At 35.3% G+C, this 22,106-nt stretch overlaps 4 protein-coding genes across 6 annotated transcripts; 2 read left to right on the top strand and 2 right to left on the bottom strand.

Moving 5' to 3' along the window:
* Positions 1–975: 975 nt before the first annotated feature.
* On the bottom strand, positions 976–9,395 carry LOC100183527. The gene is made up of 14 exons (XM_002128773.5): positions 9,236–9,395; positions 8,723–8,849; positions 8,147–8,231; positions 7,390–7,552; positions 6,694–6,839; positions 6,282–6,414; positions 5,991–6,053; positions 5,599–5,752; positions 4,448–4,593; positions 4,056–4,094; positions 3,181–3,333; positions 2,350–2,386; positions 1,872–1,923; positions 976–1,800 (listed from the first exon to the last, which is right to left on the bottom strand). Exons 1-14 carry the CDS (start codon positions 9,285–9,287, stop codon positions 1,297–1,299), a joined length of 1,854 nt encoding a protein of 617 aa, XP_002128809.1. The 5' UTR covers positions 9,288–9,395; the 3' UTR covers positions 976–1,296.
* A 2,263-nt stretch (positions 9,396–11,658) lies between these two features.
* On the bottom strand, positions 11,659–15,325 carry LOC100178813 (anamorsin homolog). Its single transcript, XM_002128753.5, has 7 exons — positions 15,043–15,325; positions 14,484–14,624; positions 13,901–13,953; positions 13,049–13,228; positions 12,565–12,683; positions 12,071–12,146; positions 11,659–11,844 (listed from the first exon to the last, which is right to left on the bottom strand). The coding sequence occupies exons 1-7, from the start codon at positions 15,191–15,193 to the stop codon at positions 11,731–11,733; spliced, it is 834 nt and encodes a 277-aa protein (XP_002128789.1). The 5' UTR covers positions 15,194–15,325; the 3' UTR covers positions 11,659–11,730.
* A 326-nt stretch (positions 15,326–15,651) lies between these two features.
* LOC104265525 (WD repeat-containing protein 54-like) lies at positions 15,652–17,267 on the top strand. Its single transcript, XM_009859735.3, has one exon. It carries the CDS (start codon positions 16,045–16,047, stop codon positions 17,044–17,046), a length of 1,002 nt encoding a protein of 333 aa, XP_009858037.1. The 5' UTR covers positions 15,652–16,044; the 3' UTR covers positions 17,047–17,267.
* A 4-nt stretch (positions 17,268–17,271) lies between these two features.
* Positions 17,272–21,910, top strand: LOC100181177 (receptor-interacting serine/threonine-protein kinase 2-like). 3 transcript variants are annotated; one of them, XM_026833746.1, is made up of 11 exons: positions 17,272–17,471; positions 17,736–17,901; positions 18,452–18,634; positions 19,086–19,240; positions 19,409–19,458; positions 19,823–19,975; positions 20,078–20,163; positions 20,417–20,487; positions 20,542–20,593; positions 21,216–21,357; positions 21,453–21,910. In XM_026833746.1, exons 1-11 carry the CDS (start codon positions 17,320–17,322, stop codon positions 21,620–21,622), a joined length of 1,380 nt encoding a protein of 459 aa, XP_026689547.1. In that variant the 5' UTR covers positions 17,272–17,319; the 3' UTR covers positions 21,623–21,910. The 3 variants fall into 3 exon arrangements, with proteins under 3 accessions (XP_026689547.1, XP_026689546.1, XP_002128565.1); XM_026833745.1 differs by having other exon boundaries at positions 20,417–20,593; XM_002128529.4 differs by having other exon boundaries at positions 18,452–18,601; positions 20,417–20,593.
* Positions 21,911–22,106: the final 196 nt, after the last annotated feature.

The raw sequence follows: 22,106 nt of genomic DNA on the forward strand, positions 1-22,106 counted from the left end.
CGGACTCAGGTCCTTTAATTAGTGCATGTCCGCTATGTCCACAATATTCACTATGTCCGCTATGTCCACAATATTCACTACATAGTGGACATAGCAGACATAGTGAATATTGCGGACATAGTGAATATTGCAGACATAGTGAATATTGCGGACATAGTGAATATTGTGGACATAGCGGACATGCACTAATTAAAGGGACCGCAAGAGTTTAACAGCACAGACATTGGAACATTCAAAAACTCCCCCTAGCCTATAAGTTTCTAAAAGCTTGTGATGTTTCCTAAAACTTCTGTACAAAATGTTTCGAAAAAAGTTTTCTCAAAAAAAGTTTCCAAAAAATGCAGAGGCACTAGTGAAGAATCTTCCGGTACATAGCAGAATAGGCTGGTGGAAAGTGTTAGTAGTTGGTGGTTAGGGGGCTAGGTGTTGATGGTTAGGGGGTTAGTGGTTATAGGGGTTAGTAGTTACTAGTTAGTGGTTAGCAAATAAGGTAAGGGGGAAGACTCTTCACTAGCACCAATGCAGAATATGGGGGAAAAACAAGGGCGAAACAATAAAAAAAACATTTATAAGAACGTGGACAAAACGTAGACAACATGGCATTATGGCAATAACATGGACAAAAACAACATGGACAAACCATGGACAAAACATTTAACGAAACAAACAAACATTGACGGGACTTAAAGGAACTGTTACCACAGATGAGAGAGGCCACTCGTAAACTCGTTATAACTCCTTTATTTTTTGCATTTTTGCTTGTTTTAAGCAAATAAAAAATATAACGAGTTTACAAGTGGCCTCTCTCATCTGTGCTGTTACTTGCAGAATTCATTTTGTCCTGCCTCACCTGAACGAGATGTCGCTCGTTAAAAGTTCTGTCTTAGACTGACTTAAATTAATGCTGAAATACACAAAGTTGCCGTGATGATTATCAGATTCTCTGACGACATAGAGTGTTGATTAAGACGCAAATTGAGCACGTTTTTATTTTATTTTTTTATTTGCTTAAAACAAGCAAAAATGCAAAAAATCAACTCGGCAATTATTTTACATTTAAAATGGGTGTATAATTGATACTTTCCGCACATTATAAAATATGATATCTGAAAAAATTAACGTACGCTATAATTGATAATACCTATTTCGATCTAAATAATAGCGATGCATTATAGTTTTCTTCAAGCTTTTTACAAAGCTTTTGCGATTGCAATCTATCGCATTTACGGACCTTTCGCGTGTATAAGTTCACTGAGCCGAGCGTCTTGGACATGGTAGCTTTTTATTGAACGTTTTTTAGACCGGAGTCTGAACCTCTTTCATTGGATCTATTCGCTCCCAGCTCTCGTCTGGATGGTGGGCAATAGCGTAGCGGTTTTCCTCAACTGTATCCCCACTCACAATGCTGGAAGTCTCACTGGAATCGTCAGTGACTTGGTATTTCATCGAGGCATCAAACGGGCTTTCGCGGGCTTCAACCTCGACCACGTTCGGCACCGAGATGTTATTATCGTCGAGGCCAAACCGGGATCCGTATTCGTCACAAAAAGAGGCGTTTTCATCGAAATCGTTTAAGTGCTTAGTAATTGCGCGCTCTTTATGAGATCCATGTGAGCTAGAGCGACCGTCGTTTAAATGTTTGCCGTTTCCGTCGTCGCTAAAGCCAGATGTGGACGTGGACGTCGAGTCAACGTAGAAGTTCTTTTTAGTTGAGGGTGGAGAGTCATACACGCGGCCGGTAGTCAGCAAAACATCCTTTTCGTGTGTCGGACCAATTTCATTCACATGGTCATTGGATAACTGAATGCAACACAAAGTCAAGATTAACTTATTCCAATTTCAACAAAATAATTTTAGTATGGTCTACTTACGCTTTTTATTTGATTGGTTTCTTCAGATGGGCTCACACCGTACAAAGGTTTTCTATAACAAAAAGCAAAATTATTTTATGCCAATAGAACATACGGTAAAGTTGTTTTTTTTTCCCTCCAGTTATAGTAACGAAGGTCAGAAAAGTATGCAGAACAAAAAATGGAAATATCGATAAAATGACAAACGACGTGACAATCATAAGTTAAAAAAATGCCAAAGTTATTAAATAAAGGCGTGATTCTTATTTCCAACAACAATAGAGTAGGGGAATACGGGACAGCATATAATATCCAAACATCCTGATCGTGTTTTAAAACAATAACAATGGTGTGTGAGTAGTAAAGGATACGGTTTTATAACTCTTCAAATCTTCTTTGCTTACTACCAAACGGGAAGATAAAATAGAATGAAAATGTGCCGATTTTCCCCCACCCTACTATTTGTAGTAGAATTTCAAATATTGTTCGTGATACTTACTGTTTTTCAACGTAGGAGTCAAAGTCTCCGTCTTCCTCTGTATAACGGAATAAAAATAAAATTTAGATTGTAATTGTTAACCAGTTCAGAATTAAAACGCTAAATTTTAAGTTTAGAATTTGCTTTAGTATTGTGTAAAACACAACATAATGTTAATTCTTTTTTACAAAATATTTCCCGAAGAAATTTGTAGTACTAGTTTTATTAAGTTCAAAAAGAAATCTTTTAAAGACCGTTGAAAAAAATATCTATATCAAACACAAAGGGATCGAACGTAATAGTAAAACTTAATTTTTAAAATGATTTAAACTCGTTTCTATCCAGTTAGGGGCATTTATTATTGTCGTGCAGTGGTCTCGTATTTTAACATTGCTATGTAGCTTATTACTGGACAATCGTAAACAAGTTTTAATAAGTTTGTTTTCGACCCAAGGGACCGTAAGGTCCATTTAGGAAATCTAATTATATATACCACGCGAATCATTCGACTTGGCTAATGTATAGACTACAGAAGTTGCGCTACAAATGAAGATCTAATATGATGATGTCATACGGTACTATATCGGCCGGTTATTTAGACCAAAGTCGAACGTTTGTAGCTGTTGCAAATTATATAAAAAAGGATTTGGGCAGCTGACCGTTTTTTTCTGCGTATTTTGTTGAAATTTGACCGTTGTTTTTAAGTTTGCGGTATTTGTTTGTATATAAAGCAAAAATTCAAATATTTCCTTTTCTTTCGCTTTCTGTAGTGTGTAATTGCGCATCACACAAAAGGTGGAAAATATTAGAAAACTTAAAAAGCAAAATAATAAAATAAAAAATCGAACTTACGAACACTCCGTCTCGCTAACTGTCGATCTGTTGGTCTTTTGCATCCAAAATAGTAGATAACGAAAGAAAGCAGGAATAGAATAAGCAATCCACCGAATGCAATAGCAGCGACCACTGCCCCACTTGCAAGGACCGTCTCATCTTCATCATCTCCTACATTTAGACGTCACATTATTATTGCCCGTTGTGTGAAAAGGGACTAACCTTTAAACGCATGTTTAGTTTTTAAATATAGTACTGTGGGGAAGATGGGACATCTTTAGTACATAATGTCCAAAGTAACCTGAACGTGTTTTAAACAATTAACAACGGTCTATGGAAGTGTGAGGGTACGGTGTTATATTTCTTTAAATATTTTTTGTTTCTTACGGGGTGGGGCGAGAAAATAGAATGAAATGGTGTCCCACCTTACCCCACTCCCCTACTCTATATATGTTTGTGCCACAAGATACCGATATTTTCTGTAATTCTGCTATATTACTGTAGTCAAAGTGTGAGTAGTACGATTTTATCATGTTATGTTGAAGTAGAAGTTATATATAGTAGGGTCGAAGGAGATGGAACACATTTTGGGTCTATTTTCTCGTCGTATTTGGTAGAATTGTAGTAAGCAGAAAAAAAAACATTTAAAGATTTATAAAACGGTATCCTCACGACTCCCATATAGACCGTTGTTAATTGTTTAAAACACGATCAGGTTATTTGGATACTATGTGCTAAAGGTGTCCCGTCTTCCCCCTACTGCATAATATATTTCCGTTTAATTTTAACACGTTGTGCTTTGCTTTAGTTTTGTTATATAACTTCCGATTTAATCCGCAAAAGTTTAAGGTAAAGAAATGTCATGTAAAATAAAACACAACGACAATTCTTACCTACAAACTGATCATTATCTCCAATTATAGCAGGATCACCTGAAAGAACAAACAAGTTTAAATGCCTTAATTATTACAGCTTGAAATACAGGGTGTTTTAACCCTGACTTTCGCCATTTATATACCCTTAATTAATGGTGTGTTTAGTCATCGATTTGCACATGTTGTTTTAACTCAAGTACATTTTTGAATTCGTTATAGTTTGAGCGAACATAATGAATATAACCTGCTTTATTTTTCGCGTGAACGGATAACAATAGTCGTTATAACATGATGTTCTGTTTAATACACCTTGTGCCAGCTTACAAGTTACCAAGTATGAAACACTGGTAAATGAATAAATGAATGTAACTTATTTACTCTCGCTTGTGTTAAAAAAACAACACACATACCTTCAGGTACTGCTGTAAATTTAACTGACATTACGACTCGTCCCACTGGATTTTCGATCAAACAAAAGAAAACTTGTGATTTTTCAAGGTGAGTTATAAGCCTTGGCTCGTTGGACGTTTCTAAGTCTTCACCCCACCAAGTGAATCTAAACAAAAATCAAATGTTGGTTAGTGGAATATACGTAACTTTTAGCACTGTATGTAAGCTATACGGTAACAACGTAATAACTGCTTTGCATTTTCTCTTATCGTGAAGTTCTACTGTTTCTACTGATAGTTGTGGAGTAGACCTTTATAGTATTCTGTTAAAGCAATATTCCACAACATTTTTTTTGCACTTTTGCTCGATATAATCTTTAAGATGAATATTTTTGAACACAAAACGCCTTTTTGCAGTAAAGCTGTATTAAAGTTTTTTCTGCCGAGCTTTTACAACACTGCAATTTATAACTAGGCTGCCTCTATAGCACCGATGTACTGTTATAATAATTATATACTAAACCACGGCATTAATATCACAGGAGAACAACAACTTGTCAATTTAACTCAATCAGCGATCTGTATTGCAATCACGCCCAACTCTTAACTAGACAGCGCAATAAATCTTTGCTGGTAAAGTCAAGTTGACCGCATGCCCTTCTCAAAGCAGCGAACTGCGGTCGGATGCTATCCTTCTGTTGGGAATACAAAACACAATCGAACGCGTCAAGACAAGGACGTTTATAGACCTTGCGTCCAGTTCCGATTGATGACAGCTTTAACAAGTGATGTCATCGCGTCTGCAGTTCAAGAACCTTATCCTATGGTCTCCGAGGAGCGGGAAACGCAGTCAAATCGACGGTAAGACGGGATTAACATCAATTGGCAACATACTGATGCATAAATAGCATGACCGCGCGGACCAAAGCGGACAACAGAAAATAGCATTGACTGACAAGATGTTTTGAACACAACAGAAATACTTTCCAATGTATCTATATAGCAACAGAACACGGTATGAACTGCCGTATAAGGTTTAACTTTAGCGTATTCCGCTCGCAAACCTTCTTATCCGTTTAAAGTTCACATCACGAGGCAAATATATTTAATCCCCGTATTCCGCATTGGGATTACCAGTATGTAAGAGCGCGGCAAAGTAATGCATTACTTACGTGGGTGATGGAAAGGCTCCTTCGGCGGTTGCCATTGCTATAACCGTAGTGTTAATTTCGACAGTCTGAGCTGGACTGATCACCATTTCCACAAGACCACCCTTTTTCTGAGACACTGAATCTGTAGTATTTTGGGTGGTTGCATACGTTGTGTCTGCAAGCAAAGTGCAATAAACGTTTAAAATGGTAAGGTATTCCAACAATGATTTATTTCAGTGATTCTTAAACTTTTGGGGGTATTAGCAGATCACTCGGATTTTGCCTTTGCACCAAATTTTAAAATTAAATCGAATTTCACAATTTCACAAAATAAATTCATAAACCTTTTCCGTGATGTATTGGTAATTAGTTAATTTTTCCCCACATAACTTAAGTAGCGTTGATATACTTACATGGAACTTCTGCACCCAGCCAGTCAAAGTAAACGGGCACTTGGTTCTGTAAGCTTGGTTCAACTGAAACAAAATAAAAAAAAGTTTTGGCCTAATTTCGTTGAGCGAGAAACCAGTTATTAATCGCATACTCATTTTACGCTCAGTAATACAGTTTTAAATCTTTTTAACAGCTCAGGCAATTTGTAATTTTCAAATAAGGAGAAAAGCAGGGACTTCTGCTAAGTTTTTAAAAGGAGGTTTTGCAATTAAAATATTACTAGGAGACGAGAAGCTCTATGAAGTACTCACCTAATGATACGTTCTTTTTAAGTGTTGTACTTGTTTCTGGGTGGTTGACCACACACGTGAACGTTGTGCCTTTGTCTTTTGGAGTTATTGTTTGATACAAATAACCTATCGTGTCTGGTCCTTCGCTTACCGTCTGTTACAAAATTCAAAAACATAAGTTTGTTAAATTTCTAAATACTACGAAAATAAAACTTGTGAGTAATAGTAGGGTGGGAAAAGATGAGACATTTTTCCATTCTATTTTCTCGAACATTTGTAGTAAACAAAGAACAGTCAGAGAATTATAAAAACGGATCGTCACGACCCCTACACACCGTTGTTAATTGTTTAAAACACGACCAGGATATTTCGATATTATGCGATAAAGCAGTCCCATCTTCCCCCCACCTAACTATATGTATTGCTTGTTTACCTTGGAAGACTGAATTTCCCACGAAGCTTCCGGAGTAGTAATTATCCACGTGATGTCAGCAGAGGGCTTGGACCTTGTTGACCGACAAGTCAAAGTCAAGTTGTTGCCCGAAGTGAGAGTCGTCAACTTTATTCCGCTCGGTGGAACTAAAGAGAACACACATTGAATAAATAAATGATTTCATGTATATTATAATGGGGTAAATGGTGTTTTACCAATTTCTAAATGTTCTTTGTTTATTGCCAAACAGGACGATAAGAGAAAATAATACCATTAACCATTTTCGCCAAATTTATATTACGTTTATCCTTATGTGGTAAAAAACGACAGTCGTATCGAATCACGTAATCAGTTGGTAGTTGGTAGTTTTATTACGACCCGATGGAGTATGTTGTCATTTGTCGTAAGTTTTGTAATAGAAGTAAATTATAGAAACTTGGATTCGAGATATTGCGAACGAAAGAAGGAGGACTACGGCTCTCTATATATAGTATTGTGGGGCACGATGAAACACCTTTAGCACATAATATCTAAATATCCTGATCTTGTCTTAAACAATAACCAACGGTTCATGGGGGGCGCACGGATAAGGCTTTATATTTGTTTGAATGTTTTTGTTTATTACTAAATTTAAAGAGATATTAAAATAAAAAGGTGTCCCATTTTTCCCCACCCTACTACATAAGTACCACTTACCGAATACTGTTAGATGCATAGTAACGCTCATTTCTTGTGGAATTTCCGACGGCGTAGTTTCATTCACCATCACTGTGACGTCACAACGATAATCCGACTCGTCGTTTCGGTCCAGTGAAGATATTACAAGTGACGTTTCGTCGTTGGCCAGTTTTACACGATCCTAAAAGCACAAAAAATTAATTTCCTGTTTTTCTCCGTTTTATCAGACGTTAGGATTAAAGATTGTGCGTTATAAGGAACAAATTAATATTTCAATTCGCGAGTTTTTAAGAGTTATTTGTTTTCTTTTTCTTCGATTACTTAATCTAGTTCTATATATAGGCACAAGTAGTCCATATTTTACAGTCAATACTGAATAGAGGATAGAATAACATTATCAATAATTCAGCAACCTATCAACGAGGAGGGATAACACTTCACGGCTCCCATACGCATTGCCATAAAACGTGTTACTTTTCTGATTTTTTTAACACAATGTTTTTAGAAACTGAGAAAAAATTACAAAAGAAAGGAAAATAAAAAGCATAAATTTAATAACTTTGGTCATCGTTGTCACAAAACTGTAGTTACAATAGTGGTCAAAACAGTTTAACTAAATAAAAACAGAAAACTAGTTTTTGGCGGTGTGGGAAGGCCGCATGTAAACACGGACACAAATCACATATTAAAGTTTTTTTCCTGTAGGGATATTTTTGAATCGCACACCACAAATACGCAGTGCTTGGTGTAGTCAAACGAGTTTAAACAGACTTACCAAATATCTGAGGCCAGGCGTGTCCCATTTCGGCGGTTCGTAATAGTAGACTACCGATACTTTTCCATCGTTTAACACTTTGTACCTTTAAGAAAGCAAAAAAATACAAAATCAGATTTTAATATTTTTAGGAGGTATTTATGACTTCTGCTTGAAGGTACTAATTTTCATATACGGAGTTTTTTAGACATTCCAGTAAAACCTAATTAAATCAAATTAAATTTACGAAGCAAATTTAAAAGTGTAATAACTACTTTTCAAGAGCAAATTTATCGGCTGAAACCACATGTGTTTTAGTGGGAACCGACAGAGCAAAATAAAGTGTCAATCAAATTCTGAATTTAGTTTTGATATTGTAGGCCCGGAGAAGATAAAATACCCTTTCATTCAATTTCTTACTCTATTTGGTAGTAAACATTTAAAGAATTATACAACGGTATCCTCACGACTCCCCCGGACTATTGTTAATTGTATAAAACATGATAAGGATATTTGGATATTATGAACTAAAGGTCCCGTCTTCCCATACCTTACTATATAAGAAAGTTTATGTTTAATTTTTGTTTTAGTTCTTACCATTTTACTTCCTTTACAACTTTGTTAATTTCTGTTTCGACTTTGCAAGTCATTTCTACAGGGTGACCATAGACTCCAGATACGTCGTAATCGTAAACAATGTTTAGAAAACCGTCAGCTTGGAAATCTGTTGAAACTTGACGTTAAAGGTAAAGTCCAAAATGTTAAGTTTTTAGAAAAGAAACAAAAATGGCTTTAAAGTGATGCAAAACCGTTACACAACCATAATACGGATACAGTTAAAGGGTGGAGTAAGATGAGACATGTTTTCATTCTCTTATCTCGGCTCATTTGGTGGTAACCAAAATATTTACAAAAATGTTCAACCATAGCAAAAAGCGTTGGAAGTTGCTAAAACACAAAAATATTGGATTTATAGGTGCTAATATCCCATTTTACTCCACAGTACTATATACCAGAAGCTGTCGAAGTTTTATTTATGCATTCTTCTATTGGCAACGGGTATTTAAACTACCATGTATGCAAAGCTATTAAAACTTAATAAGTTCTCACCCATTATGCACCATATAAATACACAGGCCCAGAGTGTCTTCCCTGTCGTCATGTTGTCGTATAATCCAAATTGTATTGAAAAAAGATTGTATGCCTTAATAAACTGTAAAGTACAAATAAATAAGTTGAAATCGTGACTGATAATGTACAGACCTAACCACCTCGACTGTGAGAATTGATCATCTTATAATCTGACTACATTCCTGCGGCCCACTTAACTTTAAACTTATGCTCGTTTCGACTCGATTTGCCTCATATTAAATATGAACTTGCCATTTAGCGAAGCGCCATAGGCAAAACTAATGAATAATCCAACGTACTGTATAGGTATACTTGTGATGAGACTTTCTGCTGATTTGGTCAAAGATATCAAGTATGTGTTCCCTAAGTAAATATGTACTGCTCATACGTATAAAATCAGACGAAAGCCAGAACTTTTCTGTACGTTTCCTATAACTCTTCAAATGACAACTTCTTCTTTGTATTTTTCTGCTACGTGCTTTAAGATACCAGAATAACCAATACTCTGTACTGTTAATTCAAGGCGTGTTCGAAAGACGCTAACATAGCAAATACTGGATTCATCAATGAATAACTAATCTAGGCCGCCACCCAAAACTTATGTAAACAGTCGGTTCTCTCCGAGTTTAAAGTGTATTCAAACAACAGAGCGACCGATTTCAATTCTCTGCTCCATCGGTGGTCCAGTGGGCCTTTCATACTCCATCAGCAGAACTTGCCAAAAACAATAACTTTAAGCGGATACATGGAGATTATCCTTTGGGAAAGGGAGCACAGGATCGCTGAATCTCAAGAGAACTTATAACTTGTCATATCTACATACAAAAGTCGTCCTAGTGCGTATACCTTGTACCTTAAACGATTTTTAACTGGCTCACTTGAACAAACAAGGTTTCCGCTGTCTTACAATTTCCACAATACATGTAGATTGTGTTTCCTTTATACGAGAATAAAAGGCGAATTCCATCCTCCACAGCGCAAAGTTGTGACACTAATCTGTAACTTAAGCGAAACAGGAACCTAATACGAATTTGAATCTGTAGATAGGATTTCTGAAATAACAAATATTACGAAACCTTACAGTCTAAAGTGTGTAATGTTTCTAAGGCCGAGCCCTGCCGCTGCTTGCGTACCTGTTTAAACTATCCATGCTAGTCTAAACAGTTCCGTAATTTACGCCTGACCTGTATTGGTGTAATTCAATATATTTGACATGTGCTGTAGCAAAAAAACGTACTCTGAAATAGGCATCTTATACCAAGTGTTGTCTAGTCACTGAAATGCGAACTATGTTATCTTGTTGGCTGTCTGCTGTGTTTATACTACAACCCAGCAATTAGTTAGACTGTAACTTTGTCTCAACAATAACTCGCGAGTGTAAGCGCCCGTTGCCGTAGAGAAACGAAGAAACTCATTGTTGTATGCCCTCCAGGCGTTTTAAAACACTCAAGTGACGTCACAGGGAGAGAGATATGCTCCATCGAAAGCGCGAAACCACGATTTCGACTCCTACGCAGTTTGATTAGCAGGTGAAAAGACAGCGTCGATTATCTCAGATTGGAATGTCTGATAGCTAGAACTTGAATGCAGATTGCACTGAACGTACATTCCAAATGAATCGTATGGACAAATCTAGATAAAAGTGTTTTGTTTTTCTAATTAACCACTAAACAAGTTTACTGGTCCGCGTAAAAATTGTCTAAATCCAGACAAACTGGCGTTGGTAAGATTATGGTGTTAAAACCGCATCATAATGTTTAGATCTCAAACGTAAAATCAGATTTACATGCTTGCCTGAACAACCACAAAAGCCTTTACGAACGCGTCTGCATTTGAAGTTTTAAGAAATCCAAAATAAACCGAAAAAACGCATCTTAACGTGATTTATTTTTAAAAACAATTATTTTCAAAAACGTGTATTGGGACAATTTTACGCTGGGATTACATTTTAACAACCGTTTCGGGCAAAATAACAAACGAAATGGTCTGTAGCATATCGGAAAATCCACACAAGGCAATTATAATACGCATCATTAATTGTGTATTCTGTTCTGTATGCGTGAGGTCCTACGACGGGAAGGCCATGTGATTTGGAATTTAGACTAAAAATGGTTAAGTTTAATACAAACATGCATTTAATTAAACAATAAAGTGAATGAGAGAAGACGGGGACACCTTTTGCACATAATATCATTCATTCATTCACAACCAAAAATGCCAATCGTGTTTTAAACAATTAACAACATCTATACGAGTCGTAAGGATACGGTTTTATAATTCCTAAAATATTCTTTGTTTACTACCAAATAAGACAAGAAAATAGAATGAAAAGTGTCCTATCTTCCCCCACTCTACTATATACAGTAATAATCCCGTCTCTTAGTTCACAAAACAGACTCTAATTATTGCAAAACGGTGCTTTGTATTGAGTTGATATGTGTTGGTCAAAAAGAAAACATTGCGCATTAAAATGATCAAGAGTCGGCCGTCAGTTGTCGGTTGGATAAACTGATTTTCTCTCCAGGTTTAAACGCTGGCATTCCCAAATATGGACAACTTGCACAACGGAACGCATCGCCCAGATAGCACTAAAATAATGTAAATATGTATTATCAGATTTTATCACGATTTTGATAAAAAAAAATTAACATTCTATGAGCAAAATTTTGAATTTTTAAAATTCTGATGGATTTCAAAACCAAAACTTAAAAAAAATAAAACAAACGGAAATGTCATTTAAAAATGATTTGGGATCATTAAACTTAGGCCTTTTTCTTCATGAAAATTACTTCTACACACAAACAAAGCACTTACACTTCCACAAGCAGATGTAGCAGCTTTAGGTTGAGGAGTCTTCCCGGTTTCTAACTCTTCTGCAAGTCCACAGGTGCTGGAATTAAATGATAAAATACATTTAAATGAATGAATGAATAAAACTTGCTACATCATCGCATGCACTGGAAAACGACAGTTTAAAAACTGTTGTTTCTTCTTTCATACACCTGGTGCACGCTTACAAGTTACCACGTAGGTAACTTTTTGGATGGTTATTTTTATGTATGTCTGGTAATTTTTAAACAACCTATTAGTAAACATTGGGTTTAAGCAATTGCCGTTAAGTGTCTTTCCCTAAGACATATACGCACACAATGGTAGCAGCAAAGAGCCTTGAAGCGGTTACCTCTGGGTTATTCTTATTGGCAGAATTCTGATCCACTGTGCAACAAACTTGGTATGTTATTTATCATTAAATGTTTATATTAACATGATAGAGAATCGGTAAGAGCAAACTAATAAAAATTATGTACCAGTTTTTGCACGCTTTCTTTGGTTTTGTCTCCCCAGTCCCACATCCTCCTTTTAAACTTGTTGCATCCGGAACAACAAGATCCTCTTCTTCTAAAAGATCATCATCATTTATCAATTCCTGAATGTAACAATATCATCAAATAAGTTTCCCCAAAAAATATGTTTTAATTTTATGATCTTCCTTTTTGTGGTCAAATGGATAAAAAATGTTATATAGTAGGGTGGGGGAAGATGGAAAACCTTTGCACATAATATCCAAACATCCTGATCGTATTTTAAACAATTAACAATGGTCCATGGAAGTCGTGAGGATACAGCTTTATATTTCTTTGAATGTTCTTTGTTTACTACCAAATGAAACAAGAAAATAGAATATAAAATTCTCCCACCTTCCCCCACTCCACTATATAGTCTATATGTAATGGTATGAAAACAATTAGGAAACAATTATAAATATCTAAAAACAACAAACATGTGAAATACCACATCATCATCATTCATATCCATGGCTGATAAATTCCAAACTGTTTTTGCACTTTCTTCCTGGGCTGGTTTCTTTTTAGCAAATGATAATTTTGAAGACGACCCGACTTCAAAGTGAGGTTTTTCGCCGACGAGGATCTGAGATGCTGCATCACCCGTGCTCGATTCTGTGAGGCCAGCCTGGGACACATTGATATCAAATGGATAAGAGTTTCTTATTTAATGTATAAAATAGATAAATGTTCTTATTTTAACATATTAAATAAATGGATCTTTTTTTACATATAAGATGAACAATGTTACTTATTTATCTCTGTGTGGAAGATAGACGATTTTATTTTATTCTATGTGAGTGTGGTCCTGAGCGTGGCACGCCATAGGTACTGGGATTTAGGTCAGGATTGGCCCAATACCCCAACACCCAGGGTGCTACCACATGGACCCCACCAGTTTTTGTAGCCTGCCGCTTTCCCAAAAGGTAGGCAACAAGGGTTTAATGGTAACGAATGGGAGATGTTCATGATGATGTTAAACACAGTTTTTCACGATAATGCAGTTTTGAGGGAATTCTGACTTACCAGGCCTGACTTTTAGATTCTTACTTATTTTAAATGAACAATTTACATTTGAAACAGATAGGTAGATGTAAAACAGTGGTTCTGTTTAATACACCTTTTACTCACCTATAGGGTAATACAATTTGCAAGTTACCAGTTATTTTAAAAGTTTTTTTTAGTGTATGCTTAATTGCTTATGTTTTAGACAATCCATAAAAACCACTAAGTTGTAAGGGAGTAAAAAATAGGCAATTGAAGAATAACAAATTAGTCATTCCAAGTAAACTTAGCATACCTCCATAATATTAATGAAACCAGATAACTTTAAAGTTGATGTTGTAGAAGCTCCTAAAAAATATTATAATGTGAATTTATATCTACTTTATTTTTATGAAGTATATAATGTTTATCTATATTTATTTATGAAGTAATCATACATAACTGTTGTAAAAATTTATATCTTATACAAATTTATATGATGATTACATAAAATTGTACCTAATACCAACAGTTGCATGGATATCCTAAGCCCTAAAGTTAAGCATGGAAGTCTGAACAGCAAAAAACATAGCTTTTTTTGTTTTATAATGTTTATATTTAAGTTTATAATTATAAACATATGTAAAGTTCTGTGTGTGTTTTTTCTGCATGGGTAAAAATCTAAAAAACTTTTATTTGATTATTGGATTAGAGAAATTTCCATTAAGTGTTTGCCCAAGGAGACATGCACCCACAACCACAAATGTAGAAACAACAACCTATAACTTATATATTAGCAGCGCGCCAACCACTGTGCTGCAGCACAGGGTAAATTTAAATAGTGAATATTTTAATAGATACTGCTTTAATACAATGTTGCATTCCCAAAATAAATTTACCAGCATTGTTGTTCTTCACATAAACCTTTCCCTGTGGTTTCAAAACTCTAGCGATTTCAGCAAAAATCTCATTTGAATAAATTTCTTCAGCAGAAAATAAACCACAGATGGCAATGTCATAATTTGAACTTTCATATCCACCTGTTCACAAATGATATTACTTTGTGTATGTGCATTACAAATGTATATTTATATACACTTAAAAGACAAATTTAGGAAATTTTCAGCACTTGTTTCTTTATGTTAAACTTAGTAAAAAATACCAAATTATCAAAATTTTTCAACCTATTAAAACCATACACAAATTTTCTTTTCATGTTTCCTACTATATAGTAGGGCGGGGAAGATGGGACATCTTTAGCACATAATATCCAAATGTTTTGATCGTGGTTTAAACAATTAACAGCGGTCTATTGGAGTTGTGAGGATATGGTTTTATAATTCTTTGAATGTTTGGACTAGAAAAAACGATTTAACAGGTGTCCCATCTTCCCCAACCCTACTATACTATTAAATATATACAATATTAAAATTTTGGCTGTATATAGACTCAAGTTACCCATTTTCAATCTTTGAGCATTCTCTAGTTGAACGACTCCAGTTGACGATTTTGTTTTGATAAGATTTACCATCGTTTGCATTTTATCTCCTGTTGGTGGGACGCTCCACACGACCAAGACGTTATCTCCTTGCTTGATAAACTTCTCCATTGTTACAAAGATTCAACTATTTTAAGTTGTACAACGTAAAAACGCAACAGTATTCAAAATTTCGCGATCTCAGCTGATATAAGGTGCTTCGTCACGTACACAGAATTTACTAGAATGACTCGACATATCTGAATTTGTTCATGCATGAAGAACATAAACATCGTTTTTGAGTTTCATTGCGACATAATGAATTTTGTTTCTACATAAACTAATGCTTTATGCCACGAACACTCTTGTATAATTTAACATGAATTACAAAGTACAACGCACAAGTTATATTACGCTACCAGGCTATACGGTTTAATAACTATAAACTAAATAAATAAAGCAACCCGACATTTTACACTTACAAAATTATCTTAGTTCGCAACAAAAGTGTTTTTAAATAAAATACAAAGATATATATTTTTTCATGGACGATATGTTCTCGCTGTGCCATATTTAAGCGGAGAACAAGCGACTTTTGAATCGGAATTGCGGTTTCTACTCGCCGCAGATTTGCCGAAAAAATTGTGCAACACAGAACACAATTCAATGTTATTTGTTTCTCCACAAAGAGAGAAAGGTGTTATTGTAGTTGAATACTTAAGTGGGAATGGAAAAACAGTCTTTCGCTCCAAGTGCAAGTAAACGGAAGGAATGCTGGAAAGCTAGAGACCATTTTGTTCAGTGCACAAGAGACTATAAATCCGAAGAGGACCAAGAAAAACATTGCGCTACTTTGAAAACGGCATTTGAAAACGCTTGTCCGAAAGTTTGGGTGAAGCATTTTGTTCGGCAACAATCTTGGAAAGATTATAAACAAGACGTTCTTCAGCAGCGTGCCAATCAACAAAGTAATCCGCAATAAAATGTATGAAAAAGTGAAAACCCATATCCTTCCTGAAAGTTCCTCAAGTTTGTATGGTAATTTAGACGTGAAATATGAGAACGACGGGGATACGGGACATAAATCAATGACTTTGCTGTCAATTCATAACACTAATGTTAATTTATTAAGCTTCCAAAGTGGCACAACTGTACACGCGCTTATTTCCCCTGACAACCCAGGCTCTAAAAATAAAAGTAATGTAGTAGCTGCCAAGTGGCTCCAATTATTAAAAGAAAATATTCTGGTCGTGCTTAGCCATAAAGGACTAGTCATTTTTGACTCTGAAGGCCAATTAATGATGTTTTCATTGGCAAACAGTGAAATTGATGAAACAAGCTCATGTCTAAGTATCGCATGTGCTAAATCGAAATATATTTGTGTCGGAACAAGCAGTGGTAAAGTTCTTGTTATTTGTCTAAACAAAAATGTGTACACAGTTAAAACTACACTACATGACCATACTCTACCTGTTATGTGTCTCTCTGGTTTGCAATCCTCAAAATCTAATGGGGTCGATATGGTAAGTGCAGATGATGGTGGGACAATTCATTGCTACAAAGCAGGTTCAGATCTCTTGTTATCCGGCAAAATTCCTGGTACTGGTGTAGCTTGTACTTCTGTGAAACTGGTACAAAATGGCATGGTGGTGGCAGGGTACCTTACTGGGCACATTCGTATATTTGATTCGTCTTCATTCACCCTGCTTGCTGACATAGCTGGCCATGTCCGTGCAGTATCAAGTCTTGATGCGACCACTTTAGAAGAGAAGTCAAGTTACAATGTCATTTCTGCAAGTGAAGACAGCTTCTTAAGAGTTTGGAAAATTTCCAACCAAGATACTATACAAGTATCTCATGAATGGTGTTCTTCAATAAGAGACACACAGCTTTGTGGGGTGCGATTTTGTGACGAATCTGGCCAAGCTTTTGTAGCGTCAGGTTACGATTGCAAGGAAATTTGGCAATTTTCAAGAATATATTGAATGCTTTAAAACTGCAAAAACAACTGAACATTTTAAGATCGATGTTAGTTTTGCTTGTTGATTATCAGTAGTTTGTAGTGTTCCTCTTCGTTATACCAACATTTGACCTAAAAGATTCATATATATAAATAATTGAAATGGAACATGTGTTTTGCGATTTGTGTTGTAGTGTCCCCAATTTTAATTTTAGACTGTAATGAATTAAATTTATGTGTATCTAGTTTTGACAGACTAGGCAATTCATGGTAAAATTGCAAAGATAGAATAAAATCAATGGACAACTGCATAAAATTGAGTGAACTAAAAGTTGACCCTATTGCACTTGCTCCAATTGGACAAGGAAGCTATGGAACAGTTTACGAAGCTTGGCATAACCGCCATCACTCAGTTGCTGTGAAGATTTGCCGTATACATATGGATGAACAGTATGTACAAGAACAAGTTGCTGTAATATATATATCATTAACTTTCATACAAAGAATGCCTGTATAGCTGTATTGATACTCAATAGGATATTTTTTTATGAATACTGAGTGAAGAGAGTTTTAGTTTTTAAACCGAAACATTTCAAATAAAAATCATATCATAGATATGTGGTGTGGTGTAACCTGTAATGTTTATTGGCTATTTAAATTGTTGGGAACACTTATATAAATGTATTATTATAATATGCAATAGTACTTTTTCAGGAATTTTCAAGAAGAAAAAGAGTTAAATAAAAGGGCCACCGATGAAAATGCATGTGTTCCTTACTTTGGTTTTATTTCGGAATACTACCGTGGCTTGTTATATAATGGTCTTGTGTTCAAATTCATGGAGTGCGGCTCCTTGGGTGATCTTCTGCATAGGCACAATGTAAGACATTCGTTTAAAACAGGAATCATTATTCTTTGTTGTATAGTAGGTTGGGGTAAGATGATCCATGTTTTTAAGGTATTTTTTATCCCTGTATTTTGTCATTTAGTAGTAAACAAAGAAATTTACATAGTTAACTTTAACTAAATCCTCTTAATTCCGAAAGTGCTTTTTAATTGTTAAAAACACCATTAGGAAATTTTGTGTGCCATTTTACTCTTACACCACAGTACTATATATATATAATATATATGTGACAAATGCATTAAACGAAATTTGTTTCATGTGTATTTCTGGTGGCTTTAGATTTAGAGTTAAAACAGTATGCAGACATCGATAAACTAATGAATAATAAAATATTAATAAATTAAGTAAAAACATATTTTTCCTTAAATGTTAGATAAAAGTCTGTTTGTCTGAATTGTAAGTTACAGCTGTATAATGCGATTAGGTGAGTAGTTATGTACATAAGTAAAATGATAATACATTCACTATATTGTACATATGGCACAACCTATATATTGCTTAAAACATTAATTTTCTATACAAGGTGTATCCAGACAACTGTCTCGCCTTTCGAATGCTGCACGAAATAGCAGTTGCAATGAACAAGTTGCACGAGATAAATGCGGATCAAAGATTGTTGCATTGTGACCTGAAGCCTTGCAATATTTTACTTGATATAGATCTTCATGCACATGTAAGGTTAAAGTTTCGGTGCCGTGGCAAAGTGGTTAGCACGTCTGCCTGTAACCCAGAGGTAATGGGGTCAAGATTCGTCGTAGCTACACCACTGTGGGTAGTGGGTGTATGTTTTTTTTGGCAAGACACTTAACCACAATTGCTCCAACACAGTGGTCACTAATAGGTTGTCCAAATTATCAGCCATACATAAACAAATATTCATAAAAATTAATCACCCCCAAAGTAGCATACATAGACAGTAACAGCAGGCACGAGGTGTATGAAAACCTGTGTTATAGCCACATGAGGATAAAGTAAGTTACATTCATTCAATGTAGTATGCTAAGTTGCTAACCATTGTATAAAATAAATCACTTAAATCAACATACCTTACTTTATGCTCGCATGGTGGGGAAACACAGTCGTTATATCATAGGTGTTCTGTTTTACACACACATACTACCAAATTAGTAAGAAAAGGTAAACGTGTTTAATTCCAGATTACTGATTTTGGTGCTGCCCGATTCTCAACAGTGACCGAGAATAGAGATCGAGTAATAAAACAGGATCCTAACAGCATGAGAACTATAGCATACTGTGCACCAGAATTTTTTAGTGACAACTTCAGAAGAACTTCAAAATATGATGTGTACAGGTAATCCTCTATTTAGATCCCGGTGTTGAGGTAATGGGCCAATCCTGGCCTGAATCCTAGCACCTATGGTGTGGCACACGGCGGGACCTCACCCACATAGAATAGAATACTAAATGCATATTTTGTTAATGATTTATTATTAATTTTATCTTGATTTTTTATTTCTAGTTTCTCCATTCTTGCTTGGGAATTACTTGCTCGTGAGATACCTTACAGAGGTAAGTATGAATGAATGTAACTTACTTTATCCTTGCGTAGCCCAAAAACCACAGTCATAATATAGGTGTTTATACACCTCGTGCCAGTTACCATGTGTCCATGTATGTACTTTACTTTGTGGGTAATTTTTTTAAGTATGGCTGATAATCCGGGCAACCCATTAGTGACCACTGGGTTGGAGCAATTGCTGTTAATTGTCTTGCCCAAAGACACATACTCCCACAAATTAGATACATAACAAACTTTTGGCACCAATATTTCTTTTTAAAGATAATAATCTCAGTTTGTATGTTTTTCTAGCAGTTTTTCTATAAACTTGATAATAATGGCAACTGCAACTTCACCATATGCCATCTCTCTTAGGTCAATCAAACAATGACATTCCGCCTAGAGTTTTAGCAAATTGTAGACCTGACCTGAACTTATTAAGAGGCACAATAGACAATTATGAAGCTTTTGAACATTTTTTAAGAAGATGTTGGGCTCAAAATTCAAATGACAGGCCAACCTTTCTTGGTAAGTTATATGTTATGCATATGCTCATTATGTTTTTGTAAACTGTTTTATTAAACTCTAAATGTATTAGGCATATAAACAAATTTGATTTTGTCTTGACAGACATTGCAACGGAATTGAAACCTCTAACACATACGGATGAAGAAGTATTACAACATGCTGTTATGCAAGCAAAACAAGAACTTCTGGTAAAACGGCATTCAAGTCCGGGGTGTACACCCAATATTGGCAAACTGATTTTTAAAACATATAGAAAGCAATTTTAATGTGTAAACTGGGGTGCTGAAAGCCTGAAACATACATTGTCAGGTTTAAAAATAGGAGTGATCTGTTACACCAGGCATACCTAATATTATGCCTTTGGCTTTTCCCTCAACATAAAATCAAGTTGTCTTACAATCTATATACCAGTGGGCAGTGACTAATCTATTGTTTCCACAGACAAAATTGAACAGACTGTCATTCCAACGAAGCTTAGAAAACTATAGGTATAATTTTACGGAAGTTTTCACGGGACATCACCCAACAGCAGAGCAAAGTAAAAGAATGGAGATTGGTGATAATTTGGCAGCACAACCCGACAATAACCAGCATATAGCGCAAAATGAAAATGATCAGGTAAGTCTAAATATGTATAATTTGTCCGGCGCCGTGGCGAAGTGGTTAGCGGGCCTGCCTGTAACCCAGAGGTAATGGATTCAAGGCTTGTCGCTGCTACCATTGTGGGCGTATGTGTCCTTGAGCAAAACACTTAGCGGCAACTGTTCCAACCCAGTGGTCACTAGTGGTGCACACCCGTGTTATAACAGTGTCGTTTTTCCGCCACGAGAGGATAAAGTAAGGTACATTCATTCATTCATTCATAATGGGTAAAGCGAGTTTCATCTTTTAGTCACCTTTCTAGTTCAGCTAAGTTTTTAAAATGCTTACATTGAAATAACTTACAGTAAAACAGTCAGTGGTGTACCGTGTACCTGTAGTACGATATTAATATGGCATGAAAGCCATGGCGGTAATTTTAATAAGTTATATAGCTTGCCTTAACTTTAAAATGCTTTACATTCAGTAATCACTGTGTATTGAATGTGTTCTAATTTTTTACAGATATTTTATTTCTGAAATATATTTTTGTATATTTATCTTTTACTGCAGTATATAAATTATTGATAACAATCCAAGAAAGTAATGTGAGGTCCTTGTTTTAAGTTGTAATTCACGTCTATGTTGTATATATGTTCAGCTATCTGTTGGAGATCGCAACTTAACTGATGAAGATTGTAGACGGCTTGGAAAGAACTATGCACGCTCTTGGGAAACACTGGCTTCTGATCTTGGCATTTCATTTGCTCAAATAGATAATATCAAGCAAGATCACAGGAGAAGTAATAAAATATTAAAATCAGTGGATCTATTTTTGGAACTGTACCATTGAAACTGTGGTGTGATGCTCAACTTAATTTGCATTTTTTTGTTTCAGATGAAGAAAGAAAAATAGCTGTGTTTCAAAAATGGAAAGAAATAGACCCAAATCCAACAGTCCGTAACCTTATCCAAAAACTGCGCCAAATCAAAGTTGATATTGACTGTTATTCGTTTCTGGATCCTGACAGAGTTATTCGTGATGATCTAAGAAATGAAGGAGCTTAGAATTAGATAAATATACTTTTTTGCCCAATCACTGTATTTGTATACAATTTTACAATCTATTAAAATGATTTTTAAATATGCCGGCCTGTGTCTATAATGTTTGAAGCAAACAATCATTTTCTAATTGGTTTAGGTTCAATTTTTTTAATGGTTGTTTTTTTATAATATTAGTGAACTTTTTACTAGTTGTGGCCAAATTCTGTTTTAATATTGTCTTATTTTATGTCGTGTGTAAATGTTCCTGATTATCGAATGAGATTGAATAGAATAAATTATTCAAAAAACTGTGTTTTTTTTGTAAATAAAAAACACATGAGAGTTCACACATTTGAAAGTCACAAACTAAAAGGCATGATAGTGCAACCTGAAACAGTGCTTCTTAAATGTCCATTTAATACGTTTTTAATCGCTGGGTTAGATTTTTGTGACATGGCTATACTAAAAAGTAGTGACACAGAAATGTTCACCAAAATTCTCCCCCCTA

Source organism: Ciona intestinalis, chromosome 3 (assembly GCF_000224145.3).
Source record: "Ciona intestinalis chromosome 3, KH, whole genome shotgun sequence".
NCBI classification, from domain to species: Eukaryota; Metazoa; Chordata; class Ascidiacea; order Phlebobranchia; family Cionidae; genus Ciona; species Ciona intestinalis.